The sequence below is a fragment of the Aulonocara stuartgranti genome (assembly GCF_965226115.1).
Source record: "Aulonocara stuartgranti genome assembly, chromosome: 9".
NCBI classification, from domain to species: Eukaryota; Metazoa; Chordata; class Actinopteri; order Cichliformes; family Cichlidae; genus Aulonocara; species Aulonocara stuartgranti.
This window is the reverse complement of record NC_138960.1, coordinates 12028210-12048419: the sequence shown is the minus strand read 5'-3', so window position 1 is coordinate 12048419 and position 20210 is coordinate 12028210. Positions and strand designations below refer to the sequence as shown.

The window sequence follows — 20210 nt, the reverse complement described above, 5'->3', positions numbered from 1 at the left end:
CTTCATATCCATTCTTTAACTCTCTCAGACAACAAATCATGGCAACAGATTTCTCGAGCTAGTCTCTGTGGATTCAACAGAGTCGCTGTTGATATGGAACCGCTAAAAGGTGACAGCGTCTTTAAGCTCACAGCTCTGGCCAGTAGCTGCTGTTGTGAGGAAAACAACAGTTATTGTGAAGGTTACACTAAAAAGGAAATAACATAAAGAGATTTCTGCATGGTAAAAATAAAAGTACTTACTAACAGCTAGTTAGCCTAGCATGTATAAAAAACATGAAAAAGCTGACAAAACATTTGTAATAAAGTTTTCAAAAGCTTAGAAACATTTTATACACAAAGGAAGTGACCATTAATTACTCTGGTACATAATGGCTCCATTAGTAGATTTGAAAAGGCTAACATACAAAGCCATGCTAGCTGTTTCCTTCTGCTTGTAGCATTTGTTTTCAGCTAACTAGAACCTCACCAGGCCAGAAAATCCTATCAGTCACTGATGAAACTCTAACATTTAAGATTATAAGATTATAAGATACTCTTTTAATCTCGTTTTATGTATTTGTTTCTACTACTTATTTTGGCAAAGGTTATTCCTGGCAACAGTGTAATGCAGAGAGCTTCAGCTTTGCTATTAGGCCAGCCAAAGTCAGGCTACTGAGCACTGCTGGCAAATGCTTTTCGGTCACAGTGAAGACTAAAGATGCGGCTGTAATTTAGCATTGAGATCTCTGGTGGAAGTCATTTTAATTTAAGCTTTTATTTCAGAGTCCAATGGCCAGAGTACATGTGACACATCAGAAGGCAGTGCAGGCAGAGGATCCTACCAGGTCAGAGGCCTCTGTCTGACCACCAAACAATTCTTTGCTTTGGTAATCAAGAGGTTGCATCATGCCACACGCTCTTACAAAGATTTCATTGCCCAGGTAACCTTCTTATTTTATGATATCTTAATAAAAGACATTGTCATTATCATTATTCTTTTAAGAACTACCATTGCCTTGGACGGCTGTGGAAACAAACAAAGTGCACTATGTGTTTCAGCTGTAAGATTGGTTTTTGTTTTTCTGTTTTTGGTAGATTGTCCTGCCTGCCAGTTTTGTTTTCCTGGCACTGACATTCACTCTGATCGTTCCACCTTTTGGAGAGTATCCGAGCCTGACCCTCAGCCCATGGATGTATGGACAACAATACACCTTCTTCAGGTATGCACTAGGCCATCATGAAAGGTTTAGCTGTTACGAGAAGATGTACCTGTTCAGTTGGGTTGATCAGTCTGGCTCAAATAAAACATCTTTTAACAAATGTTTGTGTAAAATGTGTAAATGGATAGAATTTTCATATTTTTGCTATTTTGTATTCATTACACTTTACCCAATGTAGTAATGAGCACCCTCCAGATGCTCAGATGAGGTATTTCGGCGAGGTGTTGTTGGAAAAGCCCGGCTTTGGGACTCGGTGCATGGCGGATGAACCGCTGGAGTAAGTCAACTTAACAGAACTAGCGGTTCTTGCACTGTCTTGTGTGTTTTTTGTTTAACATTAGTTCCTTTCCTCCATTGGAAGAGATTTCCCATGTAACAACATCACCACAGAATGGGAGATGCCTTTGGTCAACCCTGCTCTCATAGAAATGCTGGCTGGCACAGAGTGGAGCTCCCTGAGACCGTCTCCACAATGCAAGTGCAGCACACCTACAAAACTTACCATGCTTCCTGTGTGTCCTGATGGAGCTGGAGGGCTGCCACCTCCACAGGTAGGTTACGAAACTGATACTGAACATGACCACATTATGTGCATGCAATTATATAAGTACAACGCTAAGATCCATGAGTGGAATTACATCTGCATTCGATCCACTGCTGCTGATAAGTGTTAACAGAGAAATCCTGTTCCTATTCCTCAGAGGATCCAGTCAACAGGAGATGTCCTCATGGACCTAACAGGCAGGAATATTTCAGACTACCTGGTGAAAACCTACCCCGGAATCATCAGAACCAGGTGTTTTGGACAAGTTCTTGCCAGTTGTTTTAATATACTCCAGGGTGAAAACAATATCTAATTACTGCATCTGATTTTTTTTCAGCTTGAAAAGCAAATACTGGGTGAATGAACAAAGGTAATTTAAATTTGAATCAAACTAATTTATTGGAAAATCCATTTCAGTCCAAATAGTGGAAATGTCTGACATGGTTGAAGTGCACCTCATAGACGTTGTGTTATGTGCAGTGGTATGGTTCTTCCTCTAGTGGTTGAAATAAGGTAATAATTTAAGTATGAAAGCAGGCAGATTACTGAAAGGCTCTGTCAAAGGGATTTTCTGTGTGGCATCCAGGTACGGGGGTATATCAGTGGGAGCACAGCTCCCTGTTTTAGGGGTGGAGCCAAAGACCATCCAGGACGTAGCAGGTCAGCTGGGACGACTGCTCAATGTAACAGGGGTAAGCCTTTGAAGCCAAATACTATGTTTTTTTCTGTGGAGGGTCTGAGTCATTGTCGCTGTATCTCTGTTTCTGCATGTTTATCACTTTGTTCCTTTGTGATTATTTTTTAAGCCTCAAATTTGTGCTTGCAGGGAAAATACTCGAAACAAACGCTAGAGGATATAGGGACATTCTTTAGGTACATGGAGACTGAAAACAATGTCAAGGTCAGTTAATTAAATGAAAGCTTCGTCTCTAAAATTAACTTGCCTACACAATATGAAAGATCATGCTGTAATTTGATATTAGGAATCAGCAGCAGCATCTATTCCTTTTTGCAGGTGTGGTATAACAATAAGGGCTGGCATGCCATGGTATCTTTTATGAACGTGGCCAACAATGCAATCCTCCGTGCAAACCTGCCCAGAGAAGCTAACCTTGCTGAATATGGAATCACTGCCATCAACCATCCTCTGAACCTCACCAAAGAACAGCTCTCTGAGATCACTGTGTGAGTCAACCTCAGCCAAGTAGTTATCACCCCATCTTATTTCAAGGGGTTTTTAAGAGAGCCAAAAAAGATATTTGTTGCACAAAGATCTCCTAAAAAAATAAATAAATAAATAAATCCATCTCTCTCTCATTTTCCCAGTCTGACCACATCAGTGGATGCAGTGGTGGCCATTTGTGTCATCTTTGCCATGTCCTTTGTCCCAGCCAGCTTTGTCCTCTATCTCATCCAGGAGAGGGTCACTCAGGCCAAACACCTGCAGTTTGTCAGTGGTGTCAGTCCACTGGTGTACTGGATGGCCAACTTTCTGTGGGACATGGTACTGCAGCAGCATTACATTAAGACTGTGACAGTGGCTGAGATTTCAGTACAATCAAGAAGACCCGTCAGTAGCTTTTTGTAAACACTGGTATTTCTGTAACTCTCTTCAGGTTAATTATTCCATCAGTGCAGCAATGGTGGTGGAAATTTTCATCTTTTTCGACAGGAAGTGCTACACCTCACCAACCAACCTCCAACCACTAATTGCTCTGCTTATGCTTTACGGGTAAGCTTTAATCTTTTTAGTTTACTGTTTTACATGTGTGATTTTAGTTACTAACGGTGTAATAATTATGGATGTGCATGACTAGATGAATAATTGTCACTGATCAAACTACTCGGTGTCAGACATACTAGTCATTTAATCCAGTTCTTAACATTCTAATTGATTCCCAGTGCCAGTAAACTGTCTTAGCTGTTATTCAGCCATCTGCCACCAGGTGGGGCTGCAGCCCAAACAATATTGTGGAAAAATGTTCATCTAGGCATGAGATTTTTGTTATTTTTTGAGATTTTCTGAAGGCAAAAGAATAAGATTGTGGAGACAAGTGGTTAAATGAGCTTTCTCTCCCTTAGAGATAGGGTGAGGAGTTCAGTCATTCGGGAGGGGCTCATCGTAGAGCTGTTACTCCTTCATATTGAATGGAGGCAGGTGAGGTGGTTGCCTACTGGGTGAGGAGGACACAAGGTAGATCCAGAACACGCTGGAGTTCCCAGGCCACATCCCTCGGCTAGCCTGGAAAACCCTTGGTGTTTCCCCAAATGAGGTGAAAGACGTGGCTACGTTTCACTGCTTAGGCTGCCGCCCCGGACAAGGACGGATGATTTATTGTTTCTTGTTATTTCAGATTTGCACTTTTATTGTGGTTATTTTATTGGTTGTCATTAATTGCAGAACAATGTGCTTCTTTAATAATGCACGGCACAACGCTGTGCGCAACACTTTTTATCTGCGATTTATTTGTTTTTTTAATGTTAATTTGTGATATTTTAATAATATGTAAGCATCTGTCGTAAAGTGTTTTCATATCATATTTAATATCAGTTTATTCTTCTACTTCTGCGACCGTTTGGGCTGTAACAGGCAGTGTTCATAATGAATGACGCGAGACACACAGTGAAACAGCACGATCGAAGAATGTGACACTGCCCATCAAACAGTCCTCTAATTTAGCTCGATAGTTAGTTTCTTAGTTTTAGATTAGTCATTCTAACTTTTTCTTCTCTTTTAATCAACTGAGAAATTAGTCGTCACCTGCAGTCACTAGTAATAATGTGGTATTGTCACAGCCACATTGTTTGAAAATAGTAAAAAGGACATCTAAAGCAGCCAGTCTCTGATGTCTCCAGTTTTCCATAGACATTTGTGTCCTGCAGTAACCTAATGTAATTACACTAAATGTCACACCATAAACTCCAGCCTGTCCTCTAAGAGCTACATTGGATTTGCATTCTTGTGAAATACAGACAAAACAAGAAGAAAGTAGATCTGAATCAAAAGGAAACTTCAAGCATACTTCTTGAATTAATTTCACAGCTGACTGGTTTTCTAATATTGCATATATCTATCACATATTTATTCTAATATTATTTTATTATTGATTGGTTTTGAGTTTGGTCTACATGGGTAGAGTTTTTATAATCTTTCTCTGGTAAATATTTCCTATCATCTGGCCTAAATGTGAGCTACTGCATCACTGAATTCTTATTAAACTCGTGTATACCAGGTTTTCACTACATTGCCCGGCTGGGTCATTAAATACCATGTCAAGTAAAAATATTGCAGCATTTTTGTTTATTTGGCAAAGATTTGGAGAGCACATACTGTCAAAAAAACATAAAACGTGATCTATTGCAGCGTTTTCCTCTCATCAGCATCAAGCACTGGGCTTTCCCTTTAATTGATCCTTTTTCTAATCTCCTTCCTTCTCTCTCAGCTGGTCTGTGACACCCATGATGTACCCCATGTCATACGTGTTCAGTGTTCCCAGCACAGCCTACGTCTCTTTGTCATGTATCAACCTCTTCATTGGCATCAACAGCAGTGCCATTACCTTCATCCTGGACCTGTTTGAGAGCAACACGGTAAGCCCAGTAGGTTTGTTTCTACCACTTCAACCAATTTTAATGTCAAACTTAATTAACAAAAAATAAATAAATAACAAAATGTCAAACTTAATATTACACGTTGGGTTTCTATCTAGGCTCTGTATGGGTTCAACCAGCTGTTGAAGAGGGTGATGCTGATGTTCCCCCATTACTGCCTGGGCCGAGGTCTCATAGACATGGCTATGAACCAAGCTATAAGTGATGTCTATGCCCGCTTTGGTAATTATGAACCACACAGACTCATACCCCTCAAATACATGTAGCTATAAAATATCCTACAATGTCTTTTTAATAAAGAGGTCATCAGAAATCTCATACCATACATTTGCCACCATGACCCGAAGCAGCTGCAGTCTTGCTGCAAAGACTGCTTAGGCAACAAGATCCCCTGGAGCAGAATCAGCATTATTGCTATGCAAATGTGAACTAAAGATGCAACATGAAATATTAATGATGTGTATCTAACGGTTCATGCATTCCAGTGTTTTCCACATTACAAAGGCTGGAGAAACTTACATGAAAAGCACCAACTGGGAAAGTAGGATTTATAGGAATTTTGTTTCTACATTTTCTCAGGTGAGGACTACAGTCCAGATCCCTATAACTGGGATTTTATTGGGAAGAACCTGTTCTTCATGGGTGTTGAGGGATTTGTCTATTTCATCATTAATATTCTCTTCCAGTATTGCTTCTTCCTGAATAACTGGCAAGTAAATGTGTTACCAAACTTGTTAGATGCACATGAATAAATGCTATTTGAAATTTACACATGTGATGAAAGTCATTGTCCAGATAACACACCAAATCAAACCATGACTGAGTAGCAATTTTTTTTCCCGCTGGCAGGATACCCGATTGCCCAAAGCCTCACATTTTGGATGAAGACGTGGATGTTGGAGAGGAAAGACAGCGAATTTATCAGAGTGGAAAATCAAATGACATTTTACGTGTGAGAGACTTGTCCAAGGTCAGTGTTAGTCTTTATTAGGACACACTGTGGACAACAAAAAAAGAAAACTGATTTTGGAGAAAGATTTGAGTTTGAGCTTTATTTTTGTTCTGATGTTCTCTTACCAGACTTACACAGGAACAATTATCCCTGCAGTAGACCGAATCTGTGTCGGAGTATCACCTGGAGAGGTTTGTAGAGGTTTGGTTAAACTGATATATGGTACGGTATGTTACCTCTAAGGCTGTCTTTTTCTGCTTCCAAATATCCACAGTGCTTCGGTCTCCTGGGGGTAAATGGAGCTGGGAAAACCACAACCTTTAAGATGTTGACTGGAGACATTAATGTCACCTCAGGAGAAGCCTCGGTTGCAGGTCACAGGTTTGTACATCGCAGTTGTTCCGTGCTGAATTTGAGCATTGATGTCGAATACATTCAGTTGCTGATAATCGCCGTTGTTTTAAGTTTCTTTGATGCTGGGTGAAAAAGAAGGTTTGATACACTTCACCTATCTGCATAAATCTCTCACAGCATTTTGACCAATATCCTGGATGTCCATCAGAACATGGGTTACTGCCCTCAGTTTGATGCCATAGATGAGCTGCTGACAGGCAGAGAACACCTACACCTCTACGCTCGCCTTCGTGGAGTGCCAGAGTCTGAGATCAGCAGGGTGAGATGCAGAACTAGGTCTGACAGTTGATGGATGAAGTTTTATTGTGACATTATTTTGAAATGGGGAACTTTATCTTCTTCTAACTTAGGTTGCAGAGTGGGCCATCCAGAAGCTGGGTCTCTCAGAATATGCAGGTTACAGTGCTGGGACCTACAGCGGAGGTAACAGGAGGAAACTCTCCACAGCCATTGCAATGATTGGCTGTCCTGCTCTGGTGCTGCTGGTGAGTCCAACAATAACAGGATTAGTGGGTTATGAGTGGATATTACAGTTATAAGAATATTAAGCAGATAATGGACAAAATTCAAATGTGCCAAAGCTAATTTGTTTGTTGTTCCTGCACTTTAGGATGAGCCTACTACAGGTATGGACCCTCTCTCCAGACGTTTTCTGTGGAACTCCATCATGAGTGTTATTCAGGACAAAAGAGCCGTGGTCCTCACGTCACACAGGTAAAGCATATATTTTAACATAAACAAATACATATGGATAACTGACATATAAAGCAAAAAAATCTGAATGCTTGACTCCTACGTTCCACAGCTGTGTTATGCCGTGGGGGTTTTATGCTGACATGTTTCGTTGCTTTAGAGCAGAGATGTCAAACTTTACACTGTAGGCCACACTTTGATCTTAAATGGTCTGGTCCAGAGAAGCTCCACTTTTTGTCAGTGTAAAGAAGTTCTGCCATTTAATTATTTATTTATATTTAATTTCTTTGGCGTATGAAAGGCCAGAGAGCAGGTCTTCATCAGTAGCGAAAGCTGCAAAAAGGCCTAAACATATAAGCCCTCCTTCGCATTTTCCAAAGCTGTCCAGCGGGCCAGATTGAAGTCTTTACTGTGCCAATTCTGGTCCCCAAGCCTTATGTTTAACACCCATGCCTTAGAGGCATCTTCTGGTACAGTACCCCCAATAATAGGGCAACATGGGTTTAATACTCTGGGCTGTTTTCCCAGAGAAAATGCAGAAAGGAAGACGGAAAAGTAAATCATATGCCATAAGTCAGAGATAACCTTACTGCATTATTTTCCTTTGGATTTTGAATTCACACCTGGTGAATGAATTTTGTTTTTTACTCCATAAACCAATGCACAAAATCTCACTAGGAAGCAGGAAGTAATACGTTTGTCACTTAAAAATTCCTGCAGGAAAACCATCCACCCTACTGCTTTAAAGTCCCCACTCCCAGTGTCCAGATAATACACATGCCCTTTACAACTTACGCTGAGGCAATACTAGCAGTGTATGGTGTCCAAATAACTTACAAAGACACTTTTTCTTGTTCTGATCGTCTGATTTCTCCCCTGTCTCTCTGTATTATGTGTGTACACATGTGAGTGAGCACGGCATCTAATTGTTATGATTTTCTTTCCAGTATGGAGGAATGTGAGGCACTGTGTACGCGCTTGGCCATTATGGTTAATGGATCCTTCAAGTGTTTGGGAACTATTCAGCATCTCAAATACAAGTTGGTCATTTTACTTTATTATTTATTCATATAACAAAATACCTGATCTTCATTTTCCTCCTTTCCTATCCACCAATCTTTCAGTAACTATTTCACTAAAAGTGCCAGACTTTTTACACACTTTAGATTTGGCGATGGCTACGTGGTCACCATGAAGATCAGGGCGTCTAAGCCCGGTTGTGCCCCAGACTTGAACCCTGCTGAAGCATTCATGGAAAGTACCTTCCCTGGCTGCATCCAGAGAGAGAAGCACTACAACACGCTACAGTACAAGATCTCCTCATCCTCCCTGGCTAGGATCTTTCAGATGGTCCTGGCTAATAAGGAGAAACTCAAAATAGAGGACTACTCAGTGTCACAAACCACTCTCGACCAGGTAAATAGGTGCAGAAATGCACAACACAATGAATTATAAAATGGAAAAAAGATCTATTTCATTATGTTGCAAGACTTTGCACGTCGGTCATATTTTAACCTCCTTTTGCATTTTGTGCCTTGGCTCCTAATTTTATGGCGTATGTCAACCTGCTGCTTTAATCAAATCTTTGTTTTTGTTTCTTTGTCCCTGCAGGTGTTTGTGAATTTTGCCAAGCAGCAGTCAAGAGAGGATGAAAGTATTGTATTGCATCCAAAAGCTGCTGGAGCCCAGCGATATATTGATACCACACCCATCAAGTCTTTGGGGAGGTGAACTTAATTTAATGAGCTCAGCTGGAAGAGATCATTTTTATGTCATTGGCAGCCAGTGTTCAAAGTCCTATTGATGTGTGTACTTTGAGGGGACTGAAAGCTAGTCGGCATAATCGGGGCCACCTTTTGATTTGAGACAGTCTGCAGAAAAATCCCTCCCAACCCAACAGACACCAGTGACAGGCGCATCATTTTTTGGATGCCAACAGAGGATGAACTTTTGGTTTCCAACTTTTGCGGAAAAGAAGTCCTTTGTGTTTTAAATCCACGTTTGATGGAGTCTTTTGAATGTTGCAGTCGATCTGTTGCATCTTCTAACCTCACAGCGCAGCCTGTGAAGAAGTCGATCCCTTAAACTGATTTCACTCGTGGCAAAAGTGCATGCTGCTCGATTTTGCTTCTCCAGTAAACAATGTTAGCGGGCTTTGACTTTTTGGAAAATGTGGAGCATTTCTGTGCCTGCCTGCTATTTGTTCCACGTTCTGCTCACCTTTTAGGCCTTTAACTGATGAAATATGAAAAAAACAACCTGTAAAGAAAGGGTGTGTAAAGAAAGCATAGATTGTTTATATATATATTTTTGCTTCAGATGCCAAGCAAGATTCACTTTCACTGCCTTCTTTAGATATGTGGAGTAAGGGCTCAGAGAAGCAAAGGCTTAGCACCTTATTGATGCAGTATTACTCGAAGCATCATGAGATTTATTGGTGATCTGTGTAATACAGCTCATAATCATTACAAAATCCTTCTTGCGCTGTTAAATACATTTCATTAATATGATCTCTTCATGCCATTCATTTTTAATTTTTGCGCTTTGTCCTCATGATTTGTTTGCAGCACCTAGTGTCATTAGAAGATGATGACGTGTTTCTGTGAGGCAGAGTATAATAAATAATGAAGTGCGTTTTCTTTAAGATGTGGACCTTTATTCAGACCTTGCATTCACTTTTATAACCAAAAAAAGAACAGTTTTAACCTGAGATTAGGCAATATAGGCTTGAGAACTGCAGCACTTATCACTGACTACCTGATAAAGTCTCTGTACATTAACGTCAGTACAGTTTGCACTTCTCTGGAGAAAACTATCTGAGATAAGCATTAGAAGGGCTTAACTTTAGCGTGATTAAACACCTGCTTTATCAGCGTTCCTCCTGAGAGCTTAAAAGTGATGTCGCACTCTTAAATGGATGCTGTGACATTTCAAATTTCTTCGTTTGCTTCCGCAGGCACTTTATGATGAGGATGAGGATGCTCAATTTCTTTCACTTACATGTAACTAGAAAACTTTCATCTCGTAATAAAAAGCAACAACGTATGCTAACAAACCAATATGCAGTCAGCACTCCTCGCTGGTTTCTCAAACACTCCTTAATATTCTGAAAGAATCAAACATAGAAAATCCAAATGTTAAAGCGTAGCTAATATGACAGGAAGAACTCTGAGTTTTATCACAATGCTAAATCAACCTCTGAGAAAGAAATCCAATCTTCTGTTGATATTAAACACTGCTATTATTGCTGACTTTAAAGGTTTCCGGCATGTTTTTTAAAGCCTTAAACACGTAAACAGCCACATTATTGCTCTGTTTCCTCCTAGTTCGGCTCATTCATTTGTAGACAAAATTGCATAGTAGCAGCAGCAGCAGACTTCTTTGTTTCTTTGTATGAGGTTCATGCTTTAAGCCTTATCAAAGAATCAGAGGTATAATAGCCACTCGGAGACTGGGATAGTCCTTGAATTCCCTGATGTAGGCTCTGTGCTTTCCTTTGGCCCAGATGGTCATCTGAATAAACCCCAGTAATGTGTAAAATGCCACTGAAAGACAAAATATACAACATGTGGGGATAACCAAGAGGACTATGCAGGCTTTCTCATCAACCATACAGTTCCACAATGGATTATATTTATGGACATGCTCACTTGGTGACAGCAAAAGGTGAAAGGAAGCTCATACCTGGCAGACACTGGGTCATGATAGAAAAGCTCACCCAAGCTCCAACCTACAGTGTATGTCCAGTGTGCAAGCAGAAAGTGAGATTATGCTCAAGCATGAATGAAAATTTAATGCTAGATAAACCGTTCTGAATGCTGCGTGTTACCTCGTATGTATAGTTTGGGCAGGATACAAAGAAGAAAAGCCAGGTGAAGGGGTTCTTATTTGGCATAGGAAATCTTCTACCCTTGGGTCCTGCAAAGATAATTCGTCCAGTGAACGGATTACATATGTATAATTTCATTTTACAGTATTTGAATTGATGGGTGACCCTGCTTCATCCATGAATGTTAACAAAGCTCAGCGACTCACCATCTCCCCTGAGCTTATTCAGAGTCAAGTGAATGGAGAAGTTGCCCATTTCACACATCTAGAGCAGAAATAAACAAATCAGGAGTCTGTATATGTGATATGCCATGTGTAATTATTAGTATACGTACCACAAATAGAATTAGTGCATAGTTGACTTGCAGTTCTCCATATGCTGTGGAGAAAGACAGTTTGGCTTTGATATGATGAAAATACAGGAGAAAAACATGTTGTATGTGGCATACTCGGACTGACTTACATGGAGGCGTATAGAGAGGGTGGTTGATATAGTAAGCCAACCATGCTGAAAACCCCCAGTAATAGGCACAATTCTGAAAGACGAAATGAGCACATACATAAATACTTAATGTGAAAATGATCAGTGAAGTTCCAGTCCTCACAAAGATACTGTGTAGAGACTGCAAGTTGTATTCTGCATTGCCAAACGAAGCTTTGTTTAGCTTTATTATGACATTCATGAATTATAGTGCATTCAAGGACCTTGTGTGGATGGGCATTGGAAACTGGCAGTGGTACGTGCTACATGCTTGTAGCTATAAATAAACATTAAAACATGAAAAAACAAAAACTGGTGCAGGACAGTAAAAATGAGGCCACACACTGTGAAAGAGAGGAGCTTATTATCAGAGGCTCTCCTCTTTAACTTTAGACGTACCTCACCTTGACTATAGTCCTGAGAGGCATGGTCCCATGTGAGAAGCGATGCACAAAGATTGTCTCTATCAGCCTCTTCGTGTAGTGGAAGGTATGACAGACGCAGGCCAGTCTGAGAGAGAGAGCCGAGGGATAAGACTGGCTTCTGGCAACAGGTCATTCTCTTGCATAGTACATGTATACGTATATATAATAGTTAGAATAGCATGTTTTCATCATAGAACAATTTTAATTTAGCCGTGGCCTGTCGTAATTTGTGCTGTAGTTGATATTTCATTTTCAACGTACGTGACAACAGGGTGGGGGCTGGAACTAAGTGCATATCTGTTTGAGTAAATGTAGGGTATTCGAAAATAGAAGAGGAGGTAGCTCAGAAGGGGCCCGATATACTCTGCAAGAAACACCTGAAAACAGAAGAAAAGATGACTTTCTTTTTTAATGTGTCACAGATTAAAAAAAACAACTGCCAATATGCCTGTTGAATTAATCGTACCATAGTCCAGCCTAATTGTGGACCAAGATCTTTGAAATACATGGTGGCAGTGGTTCCCACTGGTAGATTCTGTAAGATTTCATCATCTCTGAGTGATTTTCCCTCTGTATAAGAACAAAAACAACCTTTAGGCAAACAAATCCATCTGGAAAAATACCAACAAACATTTTTACTATTCAACAGAGATCATCGCCTCTAGAATGTGGGCTTGAGAAATGGACAAAACAGCAGAAATCTTCATAGTGACACAGGCAGCGCTGTGCAGAGTTTCAGGTTTTCAGCACACGTTCTCTCTACCTGCAAGCTCCAGGGGGCACGGCCACAGATAATTTGCTCTACTAATTGGGCAGCATTTTTAGAATATCCTGAGGGGCAACTGACCCAAATAGATTTGAACCAAAGTTCTCTTGTCTAATTCTTAGCAGCCAGGTAGATCCCAGATATTCAAGACTAAAGCCTTCCAACATCATACATCAGGTTAGGCTGTATTTGCCTTTACAGCTTTAATTTGGGCTGAAATGGATGGAGCAGTGATGCATATTAAATGGTCTTTAAAACAATAAAGGAGAAATGGACAAAAGATTTCATAGTGGAAGCAGCACGCTGAAATGTATTAATGGTTCACTGCTCACTGAAGTACAGGATGAGTGTAAAGATAAATATGCCAGAACTTATTGGATAAACTTTTATCAATAGCAAATGATCCTATATTCAACCAAGGATATTTTTAGGGTTAGGAGGTGGCATATCAGAATCAGAATCAGAATCAGAATCAGAAAGGGGTTTATTGCCAAATGTTGAGCAGGTTTACAACATTAGGAAATTGCTGCGGTGCTTCAGTGCAAACATAGTGTCATAAATAGCACTTAAATAGACATGAAAAAATAAAAGTAGGGATAAGAATTAAAAGTGCTACGTAGAAAGATATGTGCATGAGATATACATGAGATATATACATGAGAATAAGAATTAAGAGTGCTACGTTGAAAGATATATACATGAGTGCAGGTGGTGATCAGTGCCAAACATGGAATGATGCAGTGACACAGCGTAGGGTCATGTGTTAGTGGCGGGGACAGTCATATGGTAATTGTTCATGTGTCCAACAGCAGAGGGGAAGAAACTGTTCTTATGGCGAGAGGTTCTGGTGCGAATGGACCGGAGCCTCCTGCCTGAGGGGAGCAGGGGAGCAGGTCAAACAGATATCATCAGTTGTCTGCATTAGTCTGTTTGATTAATCAAATTTTTTGCTTGACAAACACTAGACAGCGTGCACCTGCAGAGGTTTAGTTTGTATTTATTTCATTTACATCAGGTTAGATTCAATGGTGAATCTGAATTAGCCATAAGTGTGGCTGAAAGAGCACAGCATAGAGCGCAGCATAAAGTGCTGTGTGAAAAAACTGAATGTGGCTTGTAGTGTAAAGCACTTTGAGTGGTCAGCAACACTACAAAAGTGCTTTGGGGACTGAAGATGTGTGATCCTCTTTATGCATTCTGGATGCATTCTGGATGCATCCAACTGTAGGTTATCACAAACCTTTTACCTCTGACCTCTTTCTGATGGACTTTAGCTCTCCATCAAGTCAGGAGCACACCTGAAAATACTGAACTGACAGCACCAAAGATACATTTAGAAGTCAGGTGTAGGCTTACTTTCAGAACTGTAACTAGGAACTGTGTTCCTCACACGTACTTTTCTTTCTATACGAACATAAACCTTCTCTGCCATGGAGGTGATGTTTTTGGTAGTGATTATGTGGGTGTGATTCTGTCTGCAAACATGATAGCTCAAAAAAGTTTCAATTAATGTGTGTGGGGTAGCATAACATAAGCAGCATGGAAAGTGATAGGAAGACGGCATCTGCAGACTGTTCAAGCTTCTTTTAAGTGTTCTTAATTTTCCCCCTCCCACATACCTGTTTTACACATAGGACCTGCACAAAGGAACACACAAGTATAACCAAACTACATAAACAAATGAAAGATTCAAATCAACTAATGATGAAGTGACATTTAGCTTTGAGAACATTTGCACTGCTGTAATGAGTATAACCAATACTACCACAAACAGACCCGGGATAGTATGCAGAGGTGAGGTTACATGCGCTGTGTTTACATTAAAGCATTATGATTAGATAACAGAACACAAAATAACAATATATGCAAGTAACAAATGGTAAATGAATTCAGTCCTAGCCACTTTGTCACAATGTGATAAAACTTTTTACTGGTGTAGAGCGGGGTCGTATTAACAATCCACTAAAATGTATCTTATATCCAATGAGGTCATCTGAAGTCTTCATGGTCAACTTAATGACTAATTAGTCAGGAAAGTGACAAAAAACCATAGAACTTATGCCTTTTCCTTAAAAAATGCTTTTGCCTTTGTTTGTACTGAAAACATTTAGAACATCATATCAATGTGGGGGATTCTAAATATCACATTATAATTATCACATTATAATTTGGATCTAAATATTATTCACATTTGACCTCTGACCTCACTTTTACGTTTCAAGTCTGCCTATCTGTCAAGTTGACCTCCAAATGTGTTACATTTTTAATGAAAGTATAATATTATACAGTAAGCTTGAGTTATTCATGTCCAGTTATTTACAAATCAATACTTGTAAATAAAGTAAATATCTGCTATGCTTCCCTTATCTGATTTTTATTGCACTACAAACTTCTTAAATATATATTTTTAAAAAAAAATCAAAGAAACCAAAGTATTATATACAAAATTATTCCCTTAAAAGTAAGTAGCGCCCACAGAGTGAGCTTCTTTGGAAGATGTTTGTGCTCTCACAGTGCTTCTTGTTTAAAGCTTTGACTTTATTGTGGCATCCAATTTTGCATGTGTATCTAAAAGTTTATGGCCTGGAAAGTACAACACAATCTCAGACCAAACATTTCTACGTTCCAGTTTTTGTTGATTTATTGCAAAACCCAAATTCACAGCTTGATTCAAATGTACTGAGCTAGACATACAGTATTTAAGTCCCACCCCAGTTTTGTAAGTGTAGCATTGCAAAACAGCAGTACCTGAGGTGATGGATACAGACCAATACAGACGTATCTATGAATAAATGAGTTTTAACTAAAATCAAGAGTATTTGTAGAGATGTTGGCCTTTACGACGAAAAAAGATCTCATACTTATCTATACGGGTACTTGTGGGTAATGATGTCCAAATATTTTAGACAGTTTGAAACTTGAACTGAGTAACCAGTCTTGACACTTTGGGGCCACATTGCCTTCTGTAGTGTTTAATGCTATAAAACACACACACACACACACACACACACACACACACACACACACACACACACACACACTAAATGCTAGATTTACAACACAGCCACTTACTTGGATCAAGCTTCAGGGCCTGTCTTGCTGGATACCAGTGAGGATCTGTGCCGATCAAACGAGCACGTATGCACACACAAACACAGTCGCAGTGTTGGACATAGCTGGCCCAAAAATAATTGATCACAATGGAATAACGTTGAGCTCTGCTACTCTGATAGATGCCGATGGCCTTGGGCTCAGCAGACATTTGGTAACGTTTCTGACCAGACACATGCTGATGACAGAAGCACTGTGGGCTTCAGAGAAGTAAATAAAAAATTGTTTTTTAGAAGGACAGCTCTCTGGTGAAGAGATTTAATAGGAGGAACTGTAAGATTTTTCATTCAGAGATAGTGTAATAATGTTTTTTTATCCAATAACCACAAGTTGAAGGATTTGTTTACAGTAAACATGCAGTGAAAGATAATAAAGAACTAGGAGCACTGATCTTCTGTGTTTTATTGAATTATAGTATAACTCAAGTCTTGTTCTATTTATTGACAGGGTTCTAGGTAACAGCAAGACTAACAAAATTACAGCCACATGTGCTTCTAACAAATCTAAACAGGCTCATTTGTGCGCTACATTACTATTATAGGCACTCACATGATTTGTGAAAAAGGCTCTTTATGTCTCCTACTGTCGAGTGGGGCTCCACCTTAATGCAACAGAAAGTTTACAGTCAGTATAAACTCAACTTTATGTCAGACTCAAGCACTAAATACAAAGCACTGTGTCAATGAGATTGAAAAGTCATTTTCATGTCCTTATTTATTCATAATTATAAACTTAAGACGTATCCTGGGGGCCTTTGAATTGTGTTAAAATGTCAGCATACCTTGTCTAGAAAACAAAGCTGCTCCCTTGTCTTGGCATCAAGAACTTCCACCTGAAGAAAGAAAATGAGGCACCTTTATAATGTATATAACCCACAGAGTAAAAGCCAGATTTAAGATTTCTTTTCAGCTTTGTTGATCACAGTAGCACAAGATTAAACTCTATTGCTACTTTTAGTTATGTATTGCTTTCTTGCAGCTGTAAGGTAGACATTGTTGCACATGTAATCATCACTGTAAAAACACAATTTGAATAAAATATAAATGCCTCAAATAAAATGTGGTCACGTCTGCTCCTAAAATACCTACTGCAAAGTGTGTCCATTTGTCCTTAGTGATATGCTTTCTTGCACACATTTGTTTTCATCTTAATTAGACCATGTCAGCGGTGATGTATAGCATATGCAAGGAGGGTGGGTGGGTGGGCCCACAATTTGCTCTGAAAGCACTCCATACTGTGCTGCTCAGCAGAGCTGTCCTAGCTAAATAGGTTCCTTTACTGGACAGTGTAATAACCCGCTAATGGGTATCTGAAGATTTGCTGAGTGCACAGTCACAACAGAGGGAATGAGGATGAGGAAAAGCTCAACATAAAAGCCATCAGCCTCTTTGGATAGAGTGAATGAAGTTTTATAGGACATTTAATTCATACAGAGGTTTAAGTAAAAAGTTTAGCTGCAAACCTCAGTGTTCCATATATAAAATGATTATTTCACCCTTTCACTCTTTGCGATGTGTGAGGATGCTTGCGGGATCTGGAATCAAATCATGCTCATGTCTCAGCAAAGCGCATCGTGGGAGATGGGATTGTTTTGCTTTCCATCTGCCAGCTTTCCCAGCTGCATTCTGGTGGCACACGCTGATGTATTAGCATGCTGGTAAAGAGCATCACGGTGTCGTTGGGCTGCACACTGTGCACTCAGATGTGCCATGGCTTTGTAAAACCGATCATTAGGATTTCCTGTCCTCCTGTGCGGGCGGCAGTGCTGACAGCACAGGTTGTACAGAACATGCACATGCTTGCAGAGGCCTTGGGGATGCAGGGGAAATTTAAGTAAATGTTTAAATAAACACTTATTTTATGTTTGCTGGGTAAAATATGAGAAACTGAGCTTGCCAGCTTTTTAATTAAAAAAAACAAACACATATTGTCTTTGGACTAATATAACTAACTGATAAAACTGGAGAAAACTCTCATCCATAATCTTCTTCGTCTTCTAGCTGTTCCCTTTAGGGGTCCCCACACCTGCTCATCTCCACCCTACCCTCCTCCATCTGCTCTGCTACATCCAGCCCTCTGCATGTCTTCCTTTATCCCTGTGGTCTTCCTCTTTTCCTCCTGCCTCGCAGCTCCATATTCAACACCCTTTGTCAAGTATATCCATTGTCCCTCCTCTGCATGTCCTTCTCTAACTTTGTTTCCAAACCGCTCAGCCTGAGCTGTCATGCTAATATTTTCCTTTCTAATCACAAATCTAATAATCTCTGGCACTTCCAACTTGGCCTCCTTTCTTTTTATTAGTGCTGCCATCTCCAAACAATATATCATAACAGGTTTCACCAGCATCTTTATACCTTCCCTTTCACTCTTGCTGCCATCCTTCTGCTACAAATCACTCCTCATACTTGTCACCACCCGCTCCACCTCACCTGCACGGTCTCCTTCACCTCTCATGTGCACTGTCTGTTGTTTTGGATGGCTGGTATTTAAACTCATTAACCTTTCACCACCTCTACTCTTCATAGCTTCACTGTTCAGTTTAGTTCAATTCAGTTTTATTTATATAGCACCAGTTCAACAAATCCCCTCAAGGCTACTGTTGTTGTGAGCTGTCTTCCTCCCATTCAAAAACATGTATTCTGTCTTGCTTCTACTGACTTTAATTCCTCATCTCTTCAGTGTATACCTCCACCTCTTCAGACACGTTTCCACCTGCCTCACAATCTCACTACAGATCAAAATGTGACCGGCAGACATCACAGTCCACAGACTCCTGCCTGACCTCATCTGTCAGCCTGTCCGTCACCAGTGCAAACAAGAAGGGGCTCAGAGCCAGTTTCACTTTGAACCCATCTGTCACTCCTAGCGCACACCTCACCACTATCTCGCTGTCTTCATAAATGTCCTGCATGACCCTCACATACTTTTAATTTTTTTAAGTTTTATAAGATAGACAGACTATCTAGACAGTTTCTCTTTCAGTCAAGGACAGTAATTCACGTCTTAGTTTGTCTTAAATTTTTCACGTGTGTCTGACCCTGTACACTACACACAAATAGACACAAATTACAGTCCACTACTTAAATGGCTGTTTCATGAAGTTGAAAATGACGTTTCCTAAGTGAAGGATGAAGTACGTCTGAAAAGCCTCCAAGGCATCAAGGTAAAGATACTCTCTTAAATATTGTAGTGCCAATCTAATGGCAGCTTGAAGTTAAAGGAAAGTTAAACATTACGGCAAATGTGCCTCCATCCTGCAAAACCTCCTTTTTTCTTATATATCAGAAGTAGAGGATCAGTACCATTTTTAAAACTGTCCAGTCAGTGTGAAGGTGGATTTTCTGGCTGTCTTACTGTAAAGACTGGAAGCTTAACTATTTCCATATTTTCCACTGTGACTCAGTTTTTTCAATAACAGCTTCTGAGAGCATGGCACACTTCCCAGAGCATGTTGTAATTAGCTCGAGTTCATAGGCCTGCTGCACTTACAGCAAATTACTTGTCTGCTTCTTCATTAAAGCTTGTCAGGCCCTTAAGTCAAAACTGAAGGCTACAGAAAAATCATAGAAACACCACCAGCTTTGAGCTTATCTGGACAATAAACTTGGACTTTATAAACTTTCCGATCCCTTTAGAACAACATGTAATATTTTCAGCCTTGTTAAGTTTTCCCCAAATTTGGCTGCACCTCTTATCACTCTGTAGAGTCCTTTGGTCAAGTGCCTTTCAGTAACTCACTCTATCAGGAAGTGGCAGTTGCCCGTGTCATTTATTCAAGTAGCAGTAAAACTGTGCATTGGCTTACCTCAAAGAAGGTGGTCCGGCTCATGGCGGTGGCTTATTTTTGATATGTCCTCTGTGCACACGGTGAAAGAATGGCCTTAACTATTAGTATGAGCAAACAAAACACATGCACAGATCCCTCTCACACATGCAGGAATTGCTCCTCTCCTTTCAAAGACAAACCCTGTACTGACCCTTATTCTTCCGAGTCTTCACCACGCTCTCCCTCTCTGTCTCTCTCACCCTTCCTCTCTTTATCCGTGATAGTGCTGGGAACACAGAATCACTAGAGGCACTGTAGAGATCCTGCTCGTGGTCTTACTCTTGATTTTCTTTTCTCCAACTTCCTCCTCCCCCCACCTCCCTCTGTCTCTCACTCTGTTTTTTCCCTGTTTGTTAA

At 40.1% G+C, this 20210-nt stretch overlaps 2 protein-coding genes across 3 annotated transcripts in view; one reads left to right on the top strand and one right to left on the bottom strand.

Moving 5' to 3' along the window:
• Nucleotides 1–10060, top strand: part of abca4a (ATP-binding cassette, sub-family A (ABC1), member 4a) — a 32949-nt gene extending 22889 nt beyond the window's left edge. Inside the window, exons 28-51 of one of the 2 annotated variants that reach the window (XM_082545603.1) lie at nucleotides 29–109; nucleotides 765–922; nucleotides 1077–1201; nucleotides 1380–1478; nucleotides 1563–1752; nucleotides 1903–1997; nucleotides 2083–2115; nucleotides 2332–2437; nucleotides 2572–2646; nucleotides 2761–2930; nucleotides 3072–3249; nucleotides 3362–3477; nucleotides 5189–5336; nucleotides 5456–5579; nucleotides 5937–6066; nucleotides 6207–6327; nucleotides 6438–6500; nucleotides 6584–6690; nucleotides 6841–6982; nucleotides 7074–7208; nucleotides 7334–7437; nucleotides 8364–8456; nucleotides 8583–8832; nucleotides 9028–10060. In XM_082545603.1, coding sequence (XP_082401729.1) covers nucleotides 29–109; nucleotides 765–922; nucleotides 1077–1201; nucleotides 1380–1478; nucleotides 1563–1752; nucleotides 1903–1997; nucleotides 2083–2115; nucleotides 2332–2437; nucleotides 2572–2646; nucleotides 2761–2930; nucleotides 3072–3249; nucleotides 3362–3477; nucleotides 5189–5336; nucleotides 5456–5579; nucleotides 5937–6066; nucleotides 6207–6327; nucleotides 6438–6500; nucleotides 6584–6690; nucleotides 6841–6982; nucleotides 7074–7208; nucleotides 7334–7437; nucleotides 8364–8456; nucleotides 8583–8832; nucleotides 9028–9147 — 2963 coding nt within the window. In that variant the 3' untranslated portion in view covers nucleotides 9148–10060. The remainder of the gene's footprint in view (nucleotides 1–28; nucleotides 110–764; nucleotides 923–1076; nucleotides 1202–1379; nucleotides 1479–1562; nucleotides 1753–1902; nucleotides 1998–2082; nucleotides 2116–2331; nucleotides 2438–2571; nucleotides 2647–2760; nucleotides 2931–3071; nucleotides 3250–3361; nucleotides 3478–5188; nucleotides 5337–5455; nucleotides 5580–5936; nucleotides 6067–6206; nucleotides 6328–6437; nucleotides 6501–6583; nucleotides 6691–6840; nucleotides 6983–7073; nucleotides 7209–7333; nucleotides 7438–8363; nucleotides 8457–8582; nucleotides 8833–9027) is intronic. The other variant, XM_082545604.1, reaches the window with a different exon arrangement.
• Nucleotides 10061–10161: 101 nt separating this feature from the next.
• On the bottom strand, nucleotides 10162–17089 carry tecrl2a (trans-2,3-enoyl-CoA reductase-like 2a). The gene is made up of 9 exons (XM_082545605.1): nucleotides 12617–17089; nucleotides 12412–12527; nucleotides 12130–12235; nucleotides 11708–11780; nucleotides 11580–11623; nucleotides 11452–11509; nucleotides 11246–11334; nucleotides 11101–11146; nucleotides 10162–10961 (listed from the first exon to the last, which is right to left on the bottom strand). The coding sequence occupies exons 1-9, from the start codon at nucleotides 12656–12658 to the stop codon at nucleotides 10834–10836; spliced, it is 702 nt and encodes a 233-aa protein (XP_082401731.1). The 5' UTR covers nucleotides 12659–17089; the 3' UTR covers nucleotides 10162–10833.
• Nucleotides 17090–20210: the final 3121 nt, after the last annotated feature.